This window comes from Protomyctophum bolini, assembly GCF_963924005.1.
Source record: "Protomyctophum bolini genome assembly, chromosome: 15".
Lineage (NCBI taxonomy): Eukaryota > Metazoa > Chordata > Actinopteri > Myctophiformes > Myctophidae > Protomyctophum > Protomyctophum bolini.
The window spans coordinates 22,323,190-22,346,537 of NC_137876.1; the positions used below are offsets into that span (position 1 = coordinate 22,323,190).

Sequence of the window (23,348 nt, forward strand, 5' to 3'; positions counted from 1 at the left end):
TCGGCTATTTTCAGCATGCAACTAATTGTAAAATGACCTATACTGGATCTCTTGTCCACTAGTCCCTTGCTAACATTTTTGTCTAGTTTTTGTTTGTTGACGAAATTGTCGGTATATTTAGTCTTAGTCATCATAGCTAATATGATAGTTCATTTAGTTTCCATGTAGTTTTTGTCAGTGGAAAAAGGTAGTCGACGAACATTTTTCATCTTAGTTTTAGTCGACGAAAACAACACCGTCCCGATCGGATCGGGTGATCGGGGGGGGGGGGGGTCACGTCATTTTCAAATGATCGGAATCGGATTGGGAGCCAAAAAACTACGTGTTCGGGACATCCCTAGTATCAATAATATTATATCCATATCATGATATTAGACTGAATATTGTACCCCCTAGGCTATGACTAGTTTTCTGTGTTTGTGTAAACGCAAAACATTGAAGACAAAAAAAGTGAGGACGCAAATTGTGATTGGCCGGATGTATGATGTCGTTTTATAATGTGTGTTTATATTTATATTTATTTTCTTTTTTCTTTCTCATAATGGAAGTCAATGAGTCCAAATGTGGAGGAGTTATACATCATAGATTAGTCACAGGTGACTGTCATCATAGGCCTGGTCACATGAAATCCGCTATCGTTTTATCGTTTATAACAACTTCCTCCTGTGCCCAACTTTGCGTGTCTGTGTGTATACCATGTTTGAAATGATTTGATCGGCTGAGCACGGAATGTGATGTGTGACGATGGGAGCGCCCCTCACTTCACAGGAGTGTGTATTTTTACTCTGTGCGCGCCGTGTGTTTCCAGGAGTGTGTATTTTTACTCTGTGCGCGCCGTGTGTGTTTCCAGGAGTGTGTATTTTTACTCTGTGCGCGCCGTGTGTGTTTCCAGGAGTGTGTATCTTTACTCTGTGCGTGCCGTGTGTGTTTCCAGGAGTGATCAGCGAGTCCCAGAAGTCTGCGGCGGTGGCTCGCTCCTTCTCTCTGAGCTGGAAGAACCAGCAGGGTGGAGGGGAGCAGGGGGGCCCCGGGGGGGGCCAGGAGCCCATGAGGTTCCGCTCCGCCACCACCTCGGGGGCCCCCGGCGTGGAGAAGGCGCGCAACAACGTGCGACAAAAGGCCTCCGGTAAGCAAGCCTCCGAATAACACTGCTATAGACAGAAAAACGTTATTTCTGTCGTATCAAAGCAGGCGTCACGGTGCATCAGTGATTCACAGCCCCCCCATTTAGATACCATTCTGTGTCTCTGGGTCCCCAATCTGAGAGTGTGCAAACGGAACCAATGCTTTCTATTTGCACACCGTCAGAGTTACATAACTCGGCTAAATCAGAATCAACTACTGTATATTATCACATTACAGGTGTTTAAAAAAGTGTCCGCCCTGAGACTGGGAGGTCCGCCCTGAGACTGGGAGGTCCGCCCTGAGACTGGGAGGTCCGCCCTGAGACTGGGAGGTCGGGGTTCAATCCCCGGCCGGGTCATACCAAAGACTCTGAAAAATGGGACCCAGTGCCTCCCTGCTTGGCACTCGGCATCAAGGGTTGGGTTGGGGCAGGAGCATATTATACTGTAGCGTCATGTCCAGGGGGTGTACTTGTACATCAACAACGTTCTATAATTTTTTATTATTTCCAAAAAGAAAAGAAGGCGGCGGGGGGGGGGGGGGGCAGGGCGAGCAAGGGTAAAAATAAAGATAAATCGAACAAAGGTATCACTATCTATAACATAGCATATAGTCTCTGCAGGGTGGAGAGATGTCCAAAACAGAACTACATGAGGTTAGACGAGGGTTCGTTTGCAAACGGGCCAGACTTTGAGAACCAGCGTGCTTACACACGCCAAAACACCTTTTGGCAAACGTCTCTTTAACAACTACGACACGTTCGCCGTTATCTCGCCCCCGGCGCCCGCATTCATCGGCTCCGACGTCAAAAAGATGTTTTCAGTGGCACTTTGTGGGGCTTACACACTGCTGATAACATTATCTGTCGGGGGGGGGGGGGGGGGGCTGCGTGGGCCAGATATACTGTATTGATTGCATAATGAAAGCCTCCAGACAGGGGCCGTGTGTACGTTAGCCCAGGTGACTCTGAAAGGCTCCGCGCGGCGGACAAAGACGCCAGCAGATGGCCTCCATTGTTCCTCTGTACATGTCACCGGCCAGTGTCAACATGTTTCCCTGTCAGGCACACACCCACACATGCACGCACGCACGCACGCAGATACGCACACTTCCCCTCCTGTAGCCGTGTGTCAGAAAGCCATGCTTTTTAGACGCGCGCCGCCGTGCGGTTCAATTCACGCGACGACAGACAGCCTCTTATCTGATGAGGCGCTGGCAGGCTAATTATAAGTTGAGCGTTGGGGGGGGGGAGGGTAAACTAGCGCTAAGTAGCGGAGGTTGTCTTCCTTGTCCTAAATATAATCTATGGCAGAATGTTAATAGAGAAAATGCCAAGACAAAGACCCGACTTTGACACCTGGTTTTGGCCTGCCTGTCCGTCCAGTTCTGCTGTCGACGTCCAAAGTCTCCACACGGGGGGTGTGTGTGTTTCTTTCTTTTTTGGTGCGTGTTCCGTTTGTTTATATTTGTACCGTCTGTGAGCGGACATGAAACGGACGCATCTCAAGTTGCCTTTCTCCTTCGTCTAATTGGATTTCTCTCACGTTGATCTTCAAACGAGGCTGTACGCCTCTTCTTCGCCCACTCCTGGACGGTACACCCATCAGCACATCAATTGCATAGTGGGTTGTCATAGTTTCATTAACCCATTTAAGCCTGACGTCGAAATAAATTTAAAATACATTTTTTAATGTATTTTTTCTGAAGAACCTCATGTTTCTACATCAGTGGCTCTCAATATTTCATGTCAAGGACCCCAAAGATTATACATGTACAATGCCGCCGACCCCCATCTGAAAATATGTTGTTCCAGGGGCCCAAAGATTTGAGTTTAAAACTGAAACACTGAAAGAATAATATATTCAAAGATTTAAGTCACATTTTCACGATTTTTCAAAAATAGCAGACCCACAAGCTCGTAGCGCGCCACTCGGTGGCGCGCTATGAGCTTGTAGATCTGCTATTTTTCAATAGCACCAAAAGGGGTTCCCGCCCAGAATGGGTTAAGGGTGTAATTAATGCTTATGAATATGCATACAACGGGGTAACTGTAGCGAGCTGTGGCAAAGCTGATCTTATCTCCCGACACAATTAAAGTTCAGCAAAGGCACACACACACACACACACACACAATAAAGCCTTATTTATACTCCTAGTACGATCGCGTCGCTTACCACAAAAGAACAGATCTACAAGCTAGCAATGCATCGCATGGCTCATAGATCAGGCGACAGACACCCCACCCTATGCGATGGCTTATGAATGAAGCTATAGAGAGTCCTTCCCTTTCAATTACTCTCGTTGAGATGTTGGCCTCGAGTGTCCGCCACGCATAATGACAATGCCTCCGCGCTGGAAATGGTCAAAACAGTGGCCGTGCTCATGTATGCAAATGCTTCCTAATAATGTTCTGAGAGGATTGTGTTGTCCTGAAGAGCCAAAAGGACCATCAGAAACAACACAATATAAGGAAGAATACTTGTTTTCTGACGTTCAGCTATACTGTAGTCGGTACTAAAAGTAACCACTTGTCCGAATTCATAGGTTATTATAAACGTCAGAAAAGCAGGCTTGATTTATACTACCACAAATAGCCGATCTACGAGCTCACAATGTGCCGCGCGTTGCGGGCTTGTAGATCGGTTATTATAAGTCGTGAAACCAAGTATGAATCAGGCCTAATCCCTCGCCTCGAGAGACAAATCCACTCTGTATCGTGGTGGTCTAGCCCCGTGCACCAGAGAACTAATTAAACCTAAAGTCTTAGAAACAAAAGCAATCCCCACGTGTAAATTATTAGTGTCTTAAATGCAAAGTGTCACTCATTACTTGTATTTTTTTTTAAGATTTAATGAAATACATTATTTTTTTACATGTACCAATTGTGGCGATTGGAGGTTGCTTTGTTGAGGTTAAGAGCCCTCGAGTGACAGATTGAAACGAGTGCGTGCCTGTTAATGTATTCTCACTGCTCAGATGTTAATTTCCTGTCTCGGTAACTTAAGATTTTTCTTATTCTTATTTTTTTATTTAACTCATCATATTTGAGATTAATTTAATATCTCTGTTCAGGTTTCGACTGCTATACAGACAGAATATCTTCTTATTTAGACCAAAACCTCTGCTCACTCCTGTGAATATTACGTTTGGTGCTAAACAATTTGTTGTTTATTTATTTATTTGGGTTATTTAATTTTGGAAAATAATTAACAAACAATTGTGAACCCTTTAACTTAGCGAGATGAAATGTCGACTGGGGCAGGAAACAAGCGAATGAAAAACAAATCCAGTGCAACACTAAATGCAATGAATTTATAAGGTATTAATGTGGGTTTATTTATTTAGCAATACGTTATAACATCACACAATTGGGGCTGCTGTGGCTCAGGAGGTATAGAGCAGGTCGTCCAATGATCCCTGGGTCGGCGGTTCCAATCCCGGCTCCTCCTGTCCACATGTCGAAGTGTCCTTGGGCAAGACACTGAACCCTACATTGGCTCCAATGAGTCGGTCGGTGTGAGCTCGCCACCGTTGGTGTGTGAATGTGGGAAGTGAGGACGCTGGCGTCGACTGTTCGCCACTTCACCTCCCAATGTATGAATGAATGAACCATTGTAAAGCGCTTTGAGCACTTGGAAAAGCGCTATAAAAATGCAATTCATAATTGTTTTCCATACCTCCTGTCACTCACAACCTATGATTTACACAGGAAAAAAAGGTGACGCATGCATGCCAAATATTTGCCGTTGTTAGCTGGTAGATCTGCTATATTCAGTGGTCATTGTAATTAATTGTGAAGTGATGTCTTGAAGCCACTCTTGCAATCGGGTCATTTGCAGGACATTGCTGTCCGCCCGTCTGTCCTGCTGCTTCTCGGACACTTCCATCGTTTACAGTTAGGAGGTGTTTCACGCTCTACTACTTCCATCGTTTACAGTTAGGAGGTGTTTCTTTTTTGGCTAAAAGGAAATGTCCATCATTGTAATTAGTTCTCCTCCCAAGTACAAACTTGCTGAGATTCACCCGAAAAAGAAAGGAGAGAAAAAGAAAAAAAACATTTTTTTTCACAAGGATAGATTATCAACCGAGTCCGCTGGAGGAAGAAAAATGGACCACAAAATAACGTTTCTAATATTTGAACGGAAGTTTTGTTTTGTGTTTTCTTTCTTATTTGCATTGTTCATTATTTGTAGCACTGCTAATTTGATAAATTATTGATAAGTTTCCTTTTCCATTCTGTAGTACGCTGTCATTGAATACTCTCTGCTTCTTTCCTTTGCTTTGTTCCTTCTCTTCCTCTTCCTATTCCTCTTTCCTTTCCTCCTCCTCCTCTCTCTCTCTCTCTCTCTCTCTCTCTCTCTCTTCCTGATGGAAGCTAAGCGAAGCCAGTCCATCAGCAACTGTGTCCATCTTTACGAGTTGCCTGCTACTAAAAGCGTTCCTCTGCTGCTTCACACTGTGAGCTCTTTCTTGCCTGGTATCTCTGGTGGTAACTCTGCTTGTTCTCACAGACTCTCAGGTAATGTGCCTTCTGAACGCTATAGGCCTGTCACAGTTACCGTCACGTGGTTGTCTAATCGCACATCTCACAGTAGCGGAAATAGCAGATCTATAAGCGACAAGTGACAGGCTTTGGATCAACTACTTCCGCTATTTTGTACATTGTCGTACTGTCTGTGATTTCTTAGTATATTTAAGTTGTTTGTCATATCTGCCCTGTGCAATTTGTGATTACGGAGCCTAAAATTAAGAAAATGAAGTAAAATTGTAATCGCAATTAAATCGTTAATCGCAATTATTTGTGACAATTGATCGTCAACTTAAATTTGTAATCGTGACGGGCCTATCTGAAGCCTGATTTCCATATAGTCCACATACAACGACTATGGCGGCGCTTGCAATGGCATATAAATGAAGCTTGCATGTGGCTGTGTGTGTGTGTGTGTGTGACTGTCCTCGCCATCTGTCTTTAAGTACCAGTGGTTCCCAAACTTTTGTCAGGTCAAGGACCCCCAAAATGATACTCATTAGCCTGGCGGACATGCCAAGGACCCCCACAAGAGAAGATTTCCACAGCTCTAGGGCCCCTGGTTTGACCTGGATTAGGCTATTTAATGGCATTTCTATTTCTGCGACCCCAATACATATTGTAAAATTAAACTAACAATCAAAATGTAAGTGTAGAAATGGAACCAAATAGACCCTATAATGGGTCCAATTGGTTCCAAACTATCATTTTGCTGAACTCCCTCAAGGAACTCCATCAAGGACCCCACTTTGGGAACCACTGTTTTATACCACTCTTAGCCCTCTTATCTGCTACCACTTATTTCTGTGTGTTTGTGTCTTGTGGTGTTCTGGTGTTTGTTTCCGTGGTTTGCTCGGTCAAAAGTCATCAGAGCAGTACAGTGCAGTGCAGTGCAGTTTGGGCCATAACTTAGTGGGTAAGGGCTTAGTCTGGTAATCGGGATGTCACCGTTCCGCCCCTCGTCTTAACCCATAACAGTCCCACCCACCGTAGTATCTCATGAACATCTTGAAAACCCTGTTTCTGCAATCTCCTTTACATGTGCTCAGGTCATAGTTCATGTCTGTGGTTCTTAAACATTTTAATGTCAATGAGCCCCCTCCCCTTCAGGAAACACAAGGATCCCTGGACCCCACTTCTAGAACCACATGCTTATGTCATTTCTATTCAAAATGTCACTATGTAACATCACCGTAACAAATGTAAATTGCACAGTAAAGTTACGTTCAAACCTGGATAGTTGGAGTGTCACGATCACATTCAAAGTCAATGCAAAGACGAGACCGGGCACGGCGCAAACTGGCGCGGCGAACGGGGAAACCCGAACAAAGCGAACGGTAGCCTGGTGTCTTCCAACACCAGGCTCCCCAACTAGTAGCAGGAATTGTGTTAATATATACTCGATCCGAGCCCTCTTTGGTCTTTTCTAGCTCGCGTGTTGGTGTTTCGGGGTGCTGAATGGAACTAGCTATTCCATTGGTTAACACTCCCAAAGTTAAATTACTGTGTACTTTTTATATCTTGTATATCAATATCAATTATGTATAGTCTTTCTTGTATAGTTTTCAAGATCAAGATTCAGACAAGTACTGTATGCGATCTCATTTCTAAATTTGAGTAAGCACTGCTGTAGTTGGCTGTCACTCTTGTGTTTTTGTTTACAAGAGAGGTTTAGGTTAAGCACTTTGATGAAGGCCACAATAGTTGGCTCCAGGCGACACATTTTGAGTGTAGTAAATGTTCAGCAACTTACAGAGTAAAGACAATAATTTTTTTCATGGGGGGGAAAAAATGAGAATCGTGTGATAATCGTGATCTCAATTCTTGTGAAGGGAAATTTTAAAGCAAGAATCGTGCAGCACTAACTGTGATTTGATGGAACGGTTGAGGTCCTTACGAATGCTGGCACGGAGGACCTCTCACCATGTCCTAACTCTCCCTTCCTCCATTGCCCTCCCCTACCCAGACGTGGAGGAGTGCCAGCTCTCAGAGTGTGGGGGTGAGGAGGACCTGGGGGGTGCCGACAGCCCGCTGCCACGCAGCAGCAGCACCTCTGACATCACCCAACAACTGGCCGACACCTTCCCAGGTATGTTCACCGCTCCCCTTTCCTTTTTTAGTCCAATGGGCGAAAGAGCAACGTCTCTCCACAGCCAGTCAAAATGTTGCAACTGACGTTATACCGCATGTGTATTTTCAGACTTTCAGTTTATTTTGTTTGTCACTGTTTGTAAAGTATAGGCGTCATGACTAACCGTCTCCCTCTGCCCTCCAGCCCAGAAGAGGGAGTGCTCGCCCACCTCCTGTGGTTCTGACAGCAGGACGTCGGAGGGCAGGAGAGAGACTGAAAACGGCAGCGAGCCACCAGTGGTGAGAGTCCCCAGTCATATTATGTGTCACCTCATATATGCATGAACGGGTGATTCCCGCATGTCGGACCTTTGGTGTGTCGGAGCGTGCGCAGACTGCGCGCCCCGCATACGACACTCTTAGAGCATGGAAATGTGGACATATTCTTTAGTTTGGGGTCTGCAAGGCTAAATCTCATCAAATCGTGGTCCGTGGCTCAAATGCAGAATCAATATATGTGTAGTATGCATCAGCATTCACGCTTCCTCTCAGAGAAAGCAGAGAGTCTGTCCCTCGACAGCGCCGGATCTGAACTTGGTCATTTCTTTCCGCCTAGATCGTCATCAGGCGGAGCTGCAGTCCAGCTGAGCTGGACGGCAACAACACTGAAGGGAACGCCGCCACCAACAGCGCTGAAGGGAACGCCGCCACCAACGGCGCTGAAGGGAACGCCGCCGCCAACAGCGCTGAAGGGAACGCCGCCGCCAACAGCGCTGAAGGGAACGCCACCACCACCACCAACAACGGAAGGCCCAAGCTCAGAGAGAAAAGTAAACTTCATGTGTATTTATTTATTCACTTGATCTGTGACTCCTACCAATCTTTAGATTAGGAAATTCGCAAAAGTACGACGACGTTCTTCAAAGTGTCAATTTGTGCCCCTTGACGATAGTACAGAATTCATTCCATATGTTGATCTGAAACCCCCACGCACGGCGCACGCGCGCGCCAGGGCTCGCCCAGAAGTCTGCCGTCACCCAGGCGGATGCGTGAACGCAACCTCGAGGTCGCTTACTGGTTACTGGTTTACGAAAAAGATGCAAATAATTTAAACATGGAGATAGGATGTTTCTGCCCGACGGCAACAATATTATTTATTACTGAACTTTTACAATTGCTCCACCCGTCCTCTGTTCCAGGTGAGAGTGTGAGCAGTGACGCGTCCAACGGCTACCTCAACGACACCGAGGGTCCCTGGCAGGCCTTCGACGAGGAGGCCGACACCCAGTCCACCCAGTCGGCTCACATGGACGTGACCTCCGACCCCCAGAGCCACCGGAACCTGCTGCTCAGCCACAACGAGGCTCTGGCAGGTACAGAGCGACGGTGGTTCAGAACGCACCGCGTTGAGTTGACCCATAAAGACCTGAGACCAGATTCTACTGAATGTCGTCTAAATCATGACGGCTTTCAGATATGTTTTCTATACCAGTGGTTCACAAACTATTTCATGTCACAATGATACGAAATTGGCCTTTGACCCCCCATCTGAAAATACGTTGTTTCAGGGACCCCCAGAAGCAAAAGATTTCAGTTAAAATCTGCTGTGAAAGAATATATAGTCAAAGTCAGATTTGCGTCACAGCATAGGCTATATTCTGCATACTTGCCATATAATTGGCATAATATGTTAATATATTTATAATAAAACCATAGCACCACCATTAGCCTTTTCATGTCGCGCACCCCCTAGAAGGCGCTCGGGCACCGCAAGGGGTGCACGCACCACAGTTTGGGAACCACTGGCTTAAAGGATAACTTTTGTTTGACTCGGTTTCCACAGATAAACAGTGTTAAAATAGGGGGACATAACCGCTGCTCCCGTGCTTGCGGTTATGGTTAGGTTAGGGTTTGAGGTGGGTTGTCGTTTGTCGGACTAGTCTGAACTACATACTGCACCCGAAAATAGACGTACTGACTGCTTGTACTTTTGCGTGTTGATTTGTTTGTCTCACCATTTGTGTCACAACAACTGTCCCATGGCGTTGCGTCAACGTTGGCGTGAAACTCTGTGAATCATGCGCTGTGTTTTACACAAAATGACGGTAACGTGTTAAATGACAAAATGATGCTAGGAAGAAGTGAAGAACATTATGTGTGTGTGTGTGCGTGTGTGTGTGTGTGTGTGTGTGTGTGTGTGTGTGTGTGTGTGTTTTCGTGAATCCATGCCGGCCGGCTCTAGCGCACTGGAATCATAAAAGCTGTCATCATTCTGAGCGTGGCACATCACAGATTTAATTTGTAATTCCCCGAATGAAAATTGTTTAGTCAAACTGCCACGATGGTAAACAGAAACATTATTTCCCCTGCTGGAAAATAACCTTTCTACCATTTTAGAGTACCGGTAATATGTAAATAAGCAATTTGCATATTATGAATCTTTTGATAGTGTAGGTAGCACTATCTACTAGGGGTGTAACAACACTTTGACTGCGTTATTAATTCATCCTAATCCCCCTTTGACTGCTGTGGTTTTTCACCAACCTTTGAAGAATCATTCAATAGAGCGCCGAAGTCCTGACGTCACTCGCTCATCCCTTGGTTCTGCCTGGTTCACGGAAGTAATTTCTCTATGGAGAATAACATGGGGTCATCTTAAAATCGTTTCATATACAGTAAGCGTTGTGGTCCAAAAATAAACAAGTCTGTATCGTTTGCGACAGTCAGTCACTCATATATGATACAGTCTGTTTCTAGCGAAAATGTAACTAATTCAGTAGCAGTAACAATAGCGTTTTCTCTCTGTCAGTTGATTCCTTCATATCCATATGAGTGAAACGGCCGGGATGACATGTTTATTTTTCAAACACAGTTCTTCTATGAGGTGATCTAAAATCCCCCCTGTGGGGATTACAATATAAAGTACATGAACCCGTGGATTTGCACCCTCTACCGATATTGACGTCAGACTTCAGTGCTCTATAAGTGTACGTTGCTCCACTTCACCCACGGGCAGCCTTAAAATAGCACGATGGAATGTCCTAATGTCGGAAAATAATCCATGATTGCCCAGTGAAGAGATAAAGAAACTCTGCCTTTAACCAGTAATAGTATAACAACCTTCACATTATGGCATAACATCCTTGTGTTCAGCCACAGGTGTAAAATATTAAAATCAAACCTTTTTCTTTTTCAATAGGAAGTGTGTCTTTATACGAAACCTGACAGAGAGACCCCACACACACACACCAGTACAGTATTTCACCCAATAACCCCCTTAAGAATCCAGTATGAAGTATGTGTCTCACCCTCCTCTCTACCCCTGCTGTTCCTGTACCTTTCTTCCTCCCCCCCCCTCATCTTGTTTCCAGGTCCTCCTCAGTACGTTCCTCATGCCCTCTCGGCACCCCCACCCCTCCACCTGTACCCCCAGAACCCCCCCGCCTCCCCCGGCCTGCTGCTGGTGGTGCCCACCGACTGCCCCCTGGACGACAACTCCATGCGCCAGTCTGTGTTACACATGCCCCCCAACCACCTGGGTATTGTAGTCCTATATAGTCGACCCCAGACGTCTCCCTATACCACATGCTCTCTATCCTACTCTTGCCTGCCATTATACACTGTTCTTAACCCTCTGGGTATTTCAGCCTAGACAACACTTCTCTCCCTATACATACTATACTATAATCTTTCCGACTCTTATCTATACCGTGTTCTTAACCACCTGGGTGTTGTAGCCTATAGCCGAGGCTTCTCTAGGATTTGGTTTAACAGAATGCCTGCGAGGTCGCCCTTTCATTTGACTGATGGTTTCCTTTCTGTTACATGATGTCTTCCATCGTGTGGTGCGTTCCTTCTTTTCAGCAGTCCCGTGTCCACCGTTTTGTCTTTTCTACTTCAGAGCAACAATAACACAAACATACTGTACATACTGTACTGTGCCATATGCAATAGAGCGTCGCAGTCCCGCCCCCCCTCGAGAGACCCGATAAATACTTTAGGAAAAGCCTATGGAGAAAATGAATGGAGAGTAATTTCCTGGGCCACTCGTTTTGAAAGGGGGAGGGACTGTCTGCGACGCTCTATATTGAGACTTAAAGCAGAGCATGCACGTTCGGAGCATTTGAACGCATCTCGTTGAATAAGTGCCAGCGACGGACTGTATTGGACTTATCTCTGACTTTCTCTTCTTTCACTGGGGTCTTTGGGCACTTCCTTCCTCTGTCCACTACGTGGCGCTGTGCTCATGCGGTTCATCACTAATGTCCACTTGTCCCACGGCCATATTCCTCTGCAATGCATGATGTCACTAAAACCCTGTCGCTTTTTTTAGGGTTTTACTTCCCTTTTCCTTTTTCCTTTTCTTTTGTAGCCTTCTCGTCGAATGCTTCTGGTGGGGAAACCGGTCCTTGGACTCATATTTCTTTGTAATAATGCTTGAGGATTCAATCGATGAACTATTGGAATAATCCCAGTGCTGCTGTTTTGTGATAACATACCAAGTTCTTGCTCCAAGCCAATCAAATACGTATTCAACCAAACTGACAATATAGCACTATAGACAAATAGCAGTTTTAAGTCCACATTTTATTCTGACCCCTCCAACGAAAAGGCCTAGTTGTCCTGACCCCTTATCCATCATTCATACATTATGGATAATTAGTGTGGACCTAAACTCTTATTCGTCTATAGTACTTCATTGTTTTAAGTGTTCACCACTTCGATGCACTGGATTTACTATTTATTGGATACCATCAAAGCTATGTGTCTTTTTGTTTTCATTCCTATACCAACAACGACAACTCCACACGTTGTAATGGGAGTCGCCGACATATTTCAGCTGCAGAGCTCTGAATCTGCCTTGTAGAGATTATGTTTATTAACCCGTTCATTTTACAACCTATACTGTATCTCTCTCTCTCTCTCTCTCTCTCTCTCTCTCACCGCGCAGACAGCAGCGAGTGTCTGGCCGACGACATCAGCATCATCGCGGGCGGGAGCCTGACCGGCTGGCACGCCGACTCTGCCTTCGTCCTGTGGAGGCGGATCCTGGGCATCCTGGGTGACGTCAACAGCATCCGCTGCCCCAGGATCCACGCCAAGGTCTTCTCCTACCTGCACGACCTCTGGCACAAGCTGGCTAAGGTAACGACGCCGAGGCGCGGCTCTCTCTCTCTCTCTCTCTCTCTCTCTCTCTCTCTGTCTCGGACTTTGGTTCTCAGTCACCACCACCGATTTCAGTCATTTTCTTAGATTCCATAAATTCCATTCTTGTCACGTCTTCCATGGAAGCATGTTGCGCTGCTTTCGGGTTATTATTTTGAGCATTTGAAATGATCACACCCTGACTGTCTCCCATACGATCTTAGTAGTCTCGGAGTCAGATGTCATACTTTTGTATAAAAGCAAAGGTAGTTGGATTTAGTTAATACCTCTGGGCCTGATTTACCTGTATTCTGATGTCCTGCTCTGTGCTATCGTATGCTCTGTTTTATGTGTTATTGATATTGTCTCTTTTTCCATTGCTTTATATTGCTATGCTCTGTTGTTTTGTTTTTAACCCTGTTCGGCACTTTGGTCAGCCTCTGGCTGTTGTAAATGTGCTATACAAATAAAGTTTGATTTGGTAAGGTATAGAAGAGAGTTCCCATGCTAAGCCACTCATGCTTGAACACAGAGAAAGACACGACGGACGGACCGACCGGTGGATCATCGTGACGTTTGTGCTCATTGTGCTCTGACATGGTTTCAGATCCGGGACAACCTGGGCATCAGCGTGGACAACCTGTCGTCGCCGGCCCGCCCCACCTTCATCCCCCCTCTACGGATGCTCGCCTCGTGGATATTCAAGGTAAAAATGTCCCCCATACCTTCATCCCCCCTCTACGGATGCTCGCCTCGTGGATATTCAAGGTAAAAATGTCCCCCATACCTTCATCCCCCCTCTACGGATGCTCGCCTCGTGGATATTCAAGGTAAAAATGTCCCCCATACCTTCATCCCTCCCCCCCTCTACTACGAATGGTCTCAATTCCTTCCTGGACTACAAAGTCACACCTCCATGCAGCCTCCCCCCCTCTCCACAAGGAGGGGAAGTGCACTAAAGCATTATGGGCATTGTAGGAATTCAGCAATCCAGTCAAACCCAGTAGTCAAACACACAGACTTTTCTGGCAAATTTCAAAGGAAGTCCTGGTGTTTTAAGTATTATGGTATAAGTATTATATGAGTATTATTATGAAAACATAGCAGATCTACAACACTATACTACACTTGTAGATCTGCTATTTTTTTACAAAATCGTGAAGATGTGGCACAAATCTTAGAATATATATTATTTCAGAGCATACGCTTTTAACTCAAAACTTTTCTTCTCGGGCGGGGTCCCTGGAACAACATATTTCCAGATGGGGGTCGGCAGGCGGCCATATGATTCTCGGGGGGTGGTCCTCGACTTGAAATAGTTTGAGAACCACTGACATAGAAAACATAGGGTTTTTTTTTTTCTCCAAAAAACTGACATTTTGGATAACGAGTCAACGTGTGTCCACTCAGGCCACCATGCTGCCGGCGGAGTACAAGGCGGGGAAGCTGGCGGCCTACAGGCTGCTGTGTGAGATGATGACCAAGCCTCAGGACGTGCTGCCCAACACCGACTTCCTGGTGCACCTCTACCACATCATGCACAAGGGCTTCACCAGCGACGACCAGGTACGGCCAGCCGGGGGCGCCACAGGCTCACAGTTCAGTTCGATTCAAAAGGGAGCTTCATTCCAAAACGTTGGTTTTTACATTGCCAAAGCAAGTGTCAAAATATTAAAACTGTTGAAAATGGGGGAAAGCATATATATAGTGCAGTTTGAGGGGGTACAGCGTTTTGTAAACGGAGCTATACCATGTTATAACAGGGTATAAAGCTTTTTTTTTTAAACAAATTGCAGCATTTGTTTTGCAGTCGCTTTGGGACAAATAGCAGCACAAAAAATATATAGTATAATAGTATACAAAAAAAAACACATTTTTTGTATACTATTTTAATAGTCTTGAGAAAACTCAAAACTATTTAAATAGTATAAAAAAAAAGTACTGTGTTTTAAAGGTAGCAGCTCTGTTTACATGTGCAGTAGGTCACAAGCCCGTCTCGTTGTGAGGTGAGGTGTCGTTCTCCTTCGGCACTAGAGGGCTCAACAGTCCAAACTATTTCATGTCCATGTTGCCTGGACAAGAATATGGACTCTTCTGTCTGTATCTTATCTCACTGTCCATTTATCTATGCCCCCCCGTAGTAGCCCGTGCTACTTGAATTAGTCTCGGACACCACCTTGCATAATTGTGATTGGCTGTTAATCCGGTCCTCATCAGTCACCTGTCACCTGTCACAGGGTCAGCGTTAGGACAGCTGCTGACGGCAGCGAGGTCTGGAGGGTCACGTGGGTTCATTGCAGTCTGGGGTCACTGAGGCGTCCAGTCTCTCCCCCCCCCTCCCCCCCAGCAGGGTTGAGGGACGGTCGTGTGTGTGTTTTGGCATCTAGTGCCATCTTCCTGTCTCCCCGCAGTCACACCCAGGCTGCTGCTGAGCGACACAACCGTCCGATAAAGAGAACAAAAGATGAAACCGAGAGAGAGAGAGAGGATGGAGATGATTAAATTCCTTTATTTATTTCCATTTGTACGCATGCGTGGGTGGGTGCATGGGTGTGTGTGTGTGTGTGTGTGTGTGTGTCTCTATTCTATTGCCTTGTCTTGGCAGCGCGACAAGCTTATTAGAATGTTTTCCGTGTCGTTAAATAATGTTTTGAGTCCCCACCGCGTATACGTGATTAATTAAGGACCGAGGTCTGTCGCGCGCCGTTAGACTGACAGACACGTCAGCCAGGGGTGGGTGTGTGTGTGTGTGTGTGTCCGAACAAGAGTGTGTGTGGGGGGGGGCAGGGCAGGCTGGGGGAACGCAGTATAGAGTGGAGCAATGAGTGTGTGTGTGTGTGTGTGTGTGTGTGTGTGTATGCGTGTGTGTTTGGTGCGGGGGGGGGGAGAATTCTGCAGCTTTTGTTGTGGTTCAGTATAATGCGTCGGGGGGCCAGGAGGGGGGGGGGGGGGGGGGGTGGCCACTGAAGCGTGCTCAAATTGGCCGGAGAAAAGAGTCCTCACGCCACACAATGGAGGACAGACGCACGCCTGCTTAACATAAGAAAGTGGCTCTCACCCCCCCCCCCCCAACCCCTCCTCCTTCCTCTCTGCCCGCTCTCCTCTCCTCTCCTCTCCCCCTCTGTCTCTCTCTCTCGTTCCTCTTGCGATATGGGGCTTGCTCGCCCCACCTTTTTTCCCCCCGTGAAGCCTTCAGCATGCGTCGACATAAGTGCACACATGCTTGAAACATTCCTGTTTGGGACTGAGTGGTTTGGGGATAAATAGCCTCTTTTCAGCATTAGACATTTCTCCTTTTTCTTCCTTCTTTAAAAAAAAATATTTCTCATCTCCAATTTTTTACCCAATTAAAATCCTAACTTCAGTAACTTGCATGTATAGAAGGGAGGGGGCGGGGGGATTCCTAGGCAGTTTGACTTCCAACCAATTAAGAAGATGTGAGTATTTACCTTACAGGGGGATAAATAGATGTTCAAGGTTGTTCTTTATTATTACATCTTGTGTACAGGTACATAAGAATAAAACTTATTTTTCCTTCAGACAATGCAGCAACCTAGATAACATAACATCAATCACAGCAAGCACAGCAAACGAAGGGACAGACTAAAGTGTGCAACAAACAACGAGTAAAAATATGCATGTTTTCCCTGTAGAAGCAAAGTTAAATGGTGCATTTATATAGCGCCTTTATCCAAGGCACTTCACATAGGTTGTGCATTATACATTCACCCATTCACACACACATTCACACACCGATGGCAGTGGAAACCATGCAAGGCGCCAACCTGCACGTCGGGAGCAATTTGGGGTTCAGTGTCTTGCTCAAGGCCACTTCGACACTAACTCTGGGGGAGCCCTGGTTGGAACTGGCAACCTTGCGATTACCATCCAGCCACTTTACCCCTGAGCCACCGCCGCCCCTTAAGTGAAGCTTATGTTCCATATTTACAGCAATTTTTTTATTTTTTGGAAATGTGAGTATAACCCTACAGGGTGATAACTGCTCTTCCCCGGAGGGAGTTAAGGTCAGGGCTTTTGTGTCCAGACTGACTGACTGTCTGTCTGTCTGTCTGTCTGTCTGTCTGTCTGTCTGTCTGTCTGTCTGTCTGTCTGTCCGTCAGTCAGTGTCGCCACGTCTGCATTTTACAAGCGACTGTGGGCTTGTTTTTCCGTAAACTCGCTTGTAGATTATCGGTATAGTTTCAGGTTGTGGGGGTTTTTGAGCTTGTTCATTTTGGGCATTTCAATTAAAATGTTCAGCACCCTCAAATGAACATGCATTTGTCCACGGACAATAGCAAATCTACACGCTGTGAGCTTGTAGATTGTCCGTTTTCAAACACCCGACATTTATAGGGTTAAAGTGCGCATGTGGGCCAATTACAGTCGATTATTTTGGTCTTGTTTTCATAGACCTGGTTGCCTTTATTTCTCTTGCAAAATGTGGCAACACTGCTGTCAGTCTGTCTGTCTGCGTGCGTACGTGCCCAGTGATCCCCCACCAGGGGACAATGGCAGTAATCTATCTAATAACACCACTCCCTCACCTCAGTGCACTGCAGCACACAATCCGCGTCGCAGCTTTGTGGCATGGCACTGATGGCACACAAGAAATTAAATCACTATCGGAATCAATCTATATTGGCACATTACAAGTAAAGTGGGGCCATCATTGCAGAACCGTAAGTATTAAAGTGCTATACCGCTCAAAATAAAAAAAATAAAATGAAAGTGGTCGCTTACTATTATCTACTATCTACTATGATCTGTTATTATGGTAACCGGAACGCTCGCCCCCTTTTTGTTTCTGCTTTTTAGGAATAAGGTTAGGTTTAGGCATAGTTTTACTGAGGTTAAGTTTAGGAATAAAGTTAAGTTTAGGCATAGTTTTACTGAGGTTAAGTTTAGGAATAAGGGTAGGTCTTAGGCATAGTTTGACTGAGGTTAAGTTTAGGAATAAGGGTAGGTTTAAGCATAGTTTGACTGAGGTTAAGTTTAGGAATAAGGGTAGGTTTAGGCATAGTTTTACTGAGGTTAAGTTTAGGAATAAGGTTAAGTTTAGGCATAGTTTTACTGAGGTTAAGTTTAGGAATAAGGGTAGGTTTAGGCATAGTTTTACTGAGGTTAAGTTTAGGAATAGTTTTATTGAGGTTACTTGCGTTTAGGAATAAGGTTAGGTTTAGGCATAGTTTTACTGAGGTTAAGTTTAGGAATAGTTTTATTGAGGTTTCTTGCGTTTAGGAATAAGGTTAGGTTTAGGCATAGTTTTACTGAGGTTACGTTCTGGAATAAGGTTAGGTTTAGGCATAGTTTTACTGAGGTTAAGTTTAGGAATAAGGTAAAGTTTAGGCATAGTTTTATTGAGGTTACTTGCGTTTAGGAATAAGGTTAGGTTTAGGCATAGTTTGACTGAGGTTAAGTTTAGGAATAAGGGTAGGTCTTAGGCATAGTTTGACTGAGGTTAAGTTTAGGAATAAGGGTAGGTTTAGGCATAGTTTTACTGAGGTTAAGTTTAGGAATAAGGGTAGGTTTAGGCATAGTTTTACTGAGGTTAAGTTTAGGAATAAGGGTAGGTTTAAGCATAGTTTGACTGAGGTTAAGTTTAGGAATAAGGGTAGGTTTAGGCATAGTTTTACTGAGGTTAAGTTTAGGAATAAGGTTAAGTTTAGGCATAGTTTTACTGAGGTTAAGTTTAGGAATAAGGGTAGGTTTAGGCATAGTTTTACTGAGGTTAAGTTTAGGAATAGTTTTATTGAGGTTACTTGCGTTTAGGAATAAGGTTAGGTTTAGGCATAGTTTTACTGAGGTTAAGTTTAGGAATAGTTTTATTGAGGTTTCTTGCGTTTAGGAATAAGGTTAGGTTTAGGCATAGTTTTACTGAGGTTACGTTCTGGAATAAGGTTAGGTTTAGGCATAGTTTTACTGAGGTTAAGTTTAGGAATAAGGTAAAGTTTAGGCATAGTTTTATTGAGGTTACTTGCGTTTAGGAATAAGGTTAGGTTTAGGCATAGTTTGACTGAGGTTAAGTTTAGGAATAAGGGTAGGTCTTAGGCATAGTTTGACTGAGGTTAAGTTTAGGAATAAGGGTAGGTTTAGGCATAGTTTTACTGAGGTTAAGTTTAGGAATAAGGGTAGGTTTAAGCATAGTTTTACTGAGGTTAAGTTTAGGAATAAGGGTATGTTTAAGCATAGTTTGACTGAGGTTAAGTTTAGGAATAAGGGTAGGTCTTAGGCATAGTTTGACTGAGGTTAAGTTTAGGAATAAGGGTAGGTTTAAGCATAGTTTTACTGAGGTTAAGTTTAGGAATAAGGGTAGGTTTAAGCATAGTTTTACTGAGGTTAAGTTTAGGAATAAGGGTAGGTTTAGGCATAGTTTTACTGAGGTTAAGTTTAGGAATAAGGGTAGGTTTAAGCATAGTTTTACTGAGGTTAAGTTTAGGAATAAGGGTAGGTTTAGGCATAGTTTTACTGAGGTTAAGTTTAGGAATAAGGTTAAGTTTAGGCATAGTTTGACTGAGGTTAAGTTTAGGAATAAGGGTAGGTCTTAGGCATAGTTTGACTGAGGTTAAGTTTAGGAATAAGGGTAGGTTTAAGCATAGTTTTACTGAGGTTAAGTTTAGGAATAAGGGTAGGTTTAAGCATAGTTTTACTGAGGTTAAGTTTAGGAATAAGGGTAGGTTTAAGCATAGTTTGACTGAGGTTAAGTTTAGGAATAAGGGTAGGTTTAAGCATAGTTTTACTGAGGTTAAGTTTAGGAATAAGGGTAGGTTTAAGCATAGTTTTACTGAGGTTAAGTTTAGGAATAAGGGTAGGTTTAAGCATAGTTTTACTGAGGTTAAGTTTAGGAATAAGGGTAGGTTTAGGCATAGTTTTACTGAGGTTAAGTTTAGGAATACCTGGGCGACCTGGGTTGCCAGAAAGGTATGCAATTAGTTTTTTTGCTGGTAATATACTGGCACTTGTAGTGAAAACACAGTTATAGAGGAACAAAGGATTTGAGCACTCTTCCCTCAGCTCGCATGAAGAAGACGCGTGGTCTTAACCCATTTAGGCCTGACGTCGAAATTTAAAAAATGTCCTTTAAATCCTGACAGTTTTCAGAAAAACCCATGTTTCTATGTCAGCGGTGCCCAACCTTTTTCATGTCAAGGACCCCCAGAATTATCTGTATTTGGCTGCGGACCCCCATCTGAAAATAGCTTGTTCCATGGGGACCTCCCAGAAGCTAATATTTGAGTTAAAATCGTTGAGTTCGGTGCTGCGCTATGAGCATTGTAGATCTGCTATTTAATAGCTGAAGTATAAAATAATGCTTAAAACACCAAAAGGGGTTCCCGTTTTGAATGGGTTTTAAAATGGTGCCGTTTCTCCTGGAGAGGAGTATAACCTCACGCCAACGAAGGGGAAAAAAAACAACAGTTTGGTGGTTGGTGTCACGTTGTTTTTCTTCCCCACATAATGTGAATTAATTAGTTTTGTCTCGCTGTAGTCGCACCACGGGTTACAATAAAAGACGGACGTGCCAAACCATTATTCCAAAAGACACAGAATGATTATACCAAACTAAACACATTTTAACCCTCTAAGACCCGCATTAATTTCTACTTGCAAAAAATTGATTTCAACCTTACTACTACTTTGTACTACTAGGACTAAGACAAAAAAAAGTAAAAAAAAAAAAAAAAAAAAAAGTTTGATGAAAAATTTAGAATAATTATATAATAATTTACATTTGGGGGATATCTTTCACAATAATTAATAAAACATGTTCTAGACATTCTAATGATCACAAAAAAACATATTACAATTATTTTCCAGAGTCCAGACATTTTTAATTTGTGTGAATTTCAGCCTCTGTGGGGGGGTATTTATATGCAAATATCATGACCAATGGCATTGCAATGAACATCACTGATGACGTTTAGCTGAAAAAAGAACAGAAAAAATATATATAATTAAGTAATTAATTTTATAAATTGTTGCTATAAACTTAAAAGCAACGCTGGGTCTTAGAGGGTTTTAAAACCAGACGAATGGTTTCGGAGGCGCAAGCCGCAAGGCGCCGGAGGTTTCCGGTCATTGGTAATAACGGCCTTTCCTGATGACGTATAAAGTTATTTCCGCTCAGGCCGGATCAGAAAACCACCCAGAAATGCTATTGATCCCCCCCCCCCCCCCCCCCCCCCCCAGCAGGCTATAGGAGAGGAGTGACATCGGGAGGGCGACGTACCGTACATTAGAGGCTGACATCTGTGTACTGTGGGTGTCTTGGTATAGACGAACCCACCTCACACCTGCTGCTGTCCCACAACAAAACAAGGCAACTCAACTTACCGGGCCATGCATGGAGGAACAAAGACGTCCAGTCTTGTGCCACTATCCTTAATGCCCGTTTGAAATGTGACAGTTGACCCCTAAAACCCCAAACGTGGTTAATCATTAATGGCGCCTCGTTGGTTTCTGCATAGCCATACAGGTGGGGCTACAGACGAGAGAGTGCCATTGGAAAATCCCAAACTGTTTCGTTTTTTTTTTCCCCCCTTCTTATAACCGTCGATGTTGATAACGATACACTTTGATATTGTTTTATACAGTAGGGATTCCTAAATGCTTCTGGTTGATGTCCCACGATTATATAAAATGATCATGAGTGCACGGGAGGTGACCAAACTCGCCAAAAAGGATCACTCCTTCTTCAATCTGGCCGGTTGTCCAATCATACTGTATAACATATATGCGTGTGTATTTATGATTATCACTATTATGTTTCATTATTATTATCCCATTTAGGCCCAACGTCGAAATTTAGAAAAAATGTCTTCAAAATCCTGACAGTTTTCTGAAATACCTTATGTTTCTGTGTCAGTGGTGCTCAATAGTTCATGTCAAGAACCCCAAAGACTGTGTAATATGTCTCCGCCCCCCCATCTGAAAATATGTTGTTCCAGGGACCTCCCCAGAAGCAAAGATTTGAGTTAAAATGCACATCACGATTTGAAAAAAAAAATAGCAGATCTACAAGTCAATAGCGTGGCGCATTTTTCTAAAGTATAACATAATGCTTTAAAACACAAAAAGGGGTATCTTCTTCACAATTAATTGTCTACTTTCTCCCATGCCAGCCCCCACTTTAAAACGCTGTGATATACAGCCCCTGTAGAAGTCCAGGTGTAATAACTGTTCCCGGTGTGCAAAGATGTGCATTCTGGTCTGCAGTGAAGTAATGCTCTGGTTAACCGGTGCGTCAGCAGGTGCACACAGTGTCTGGCTGCCTGGAGAGACCTGGTCAAATGAAGGAGCGAAAGAAAGAAAAGAAGAAAAAAAAAGTCCCTAGGTGGCCCCCTTTCAGAGTTCCGTTAATGCGCCTATTGTCAGAACAGGGGCCCATTCTTTCTGCCACGACAACGGAGGGGCCCAATTCTCCATTTCCTTACATACACCTCAAACCAGGTTCCCTCTACTTAACGCCGCACAATGGGAAAACACTTTGTGCTCCCGAACCGAACGTCTGTGGCTGGCTTCCTCCGAAATGCTCATTTCAGGCAATCAAGCAACAGTTTGTCGCATGCTAATTACCTCTGACTGCTCTGCGCATTGCGCCTCAGAGGTCAATTACCAGCAGAATGAGGGTAAAATGGGCCTCCAAGCCAAGCGCGCTCGCTCTCTCTCTCTCTCTCTCTCTCTCTCTCTCTCTCTCTCTCTCTCTCCAGCAATTTTCGGCGACGCGCGCCACAGCGGGTTGTGTTTTGACTTCCTGCTTATTGCTCCCTGCGTGTTTATCCCATTGAGAGCGGGAACGCGTCTGTGTCACCTCATAGCTTTCAACCACTTTAACCATTATGTTAAACTTTAGCTCGAGCTGCTACGATCTGCTTCTTTTTTTTTTGTCATGAAAACGTGTGCAAATCTTGGAATATATATTCTTTGAGTTCTTTGAGTTTTTAATATTTGCTTCTGGGAGGGTCCCTGGAACAACATATTTTCAGACGGGGGTCGGCGGCCAAATCCATATAATTCTGTGTGTCGTTGACATGAAAGGGTTTGAGCACCACTGAAACGCTTTTCAGAAAACTGTCAAGACATTTAGTCGAGTCTGTTCTCGGGTCTTAGCGGGTTATTCTATTTCTCCTTTGTTTGCCTGCACTCCCTGTTTACCGAGGATTCATTTGAGGTGATTAATGAGACAGGTAGAGAGGTGGGAGGGGGGTGTTGTGGTACAGACTACAGTAGTGCGTGACTGCGTGTGCGCGTGTGCATCTGTGTCTGGGTGTTTGCGCGTGTGTGTGGTGTTTGTGCGTGTGTGTGGTGTTTGCCGAGGTGCCCGTCGACTCGGGGCTGAAGGGGGGTGTTTGAATTGCCCCGATTTACACGCGTTTTATGGCTGCCTGGAAGGCAGGTGTTTCTGCTGTGGACCTTGCCTCTGTACACAAACATGCACACGCATGTCAAAGATAAGAGATAAGCAGGCCGGGTTTCCTGC

The 23,348-nt window shown here is 44.5% G+C and overlaps 1 protein-coding gene across 1 annotated transcript in view; it reads left to right on the plus strand.

Annotated features, from left to right (window-relative positions):
- ralgapa2 (Ral GTPase activating protein catalytic subunit alpha 2) overlaps nt 1-23,348 on the plus strand; it is a 186,749-nt gene that overhangs the window by 72,139 nt on the left and 91,262 nt on the right. Inside the window, 10 exon segments of the mRNA XM_080784277.1 lie at nt 935-1,126; nt 5,501-5,644; nt 7,620-7,742; nt 7,929-8,023; nt 8,340-8,553; nt 8,923-9,096; nt 11,095-11,262; nt 12,675-12,868; nt 13,476-13,574; nt 14,279-14,434. Coding sequence (XP_080640403.1) covers nt 935-1,126; nt 5,501-5,644; nt 7,620-7,742; nt 7,929-8,023; nt 8,340-8,553; nt 8,923-9,096; nt 11,095-11,262; nt 12,675-12,868; nt 13,476-13,574; nt 14,279-14,434 — 1,559 coding nt within the window.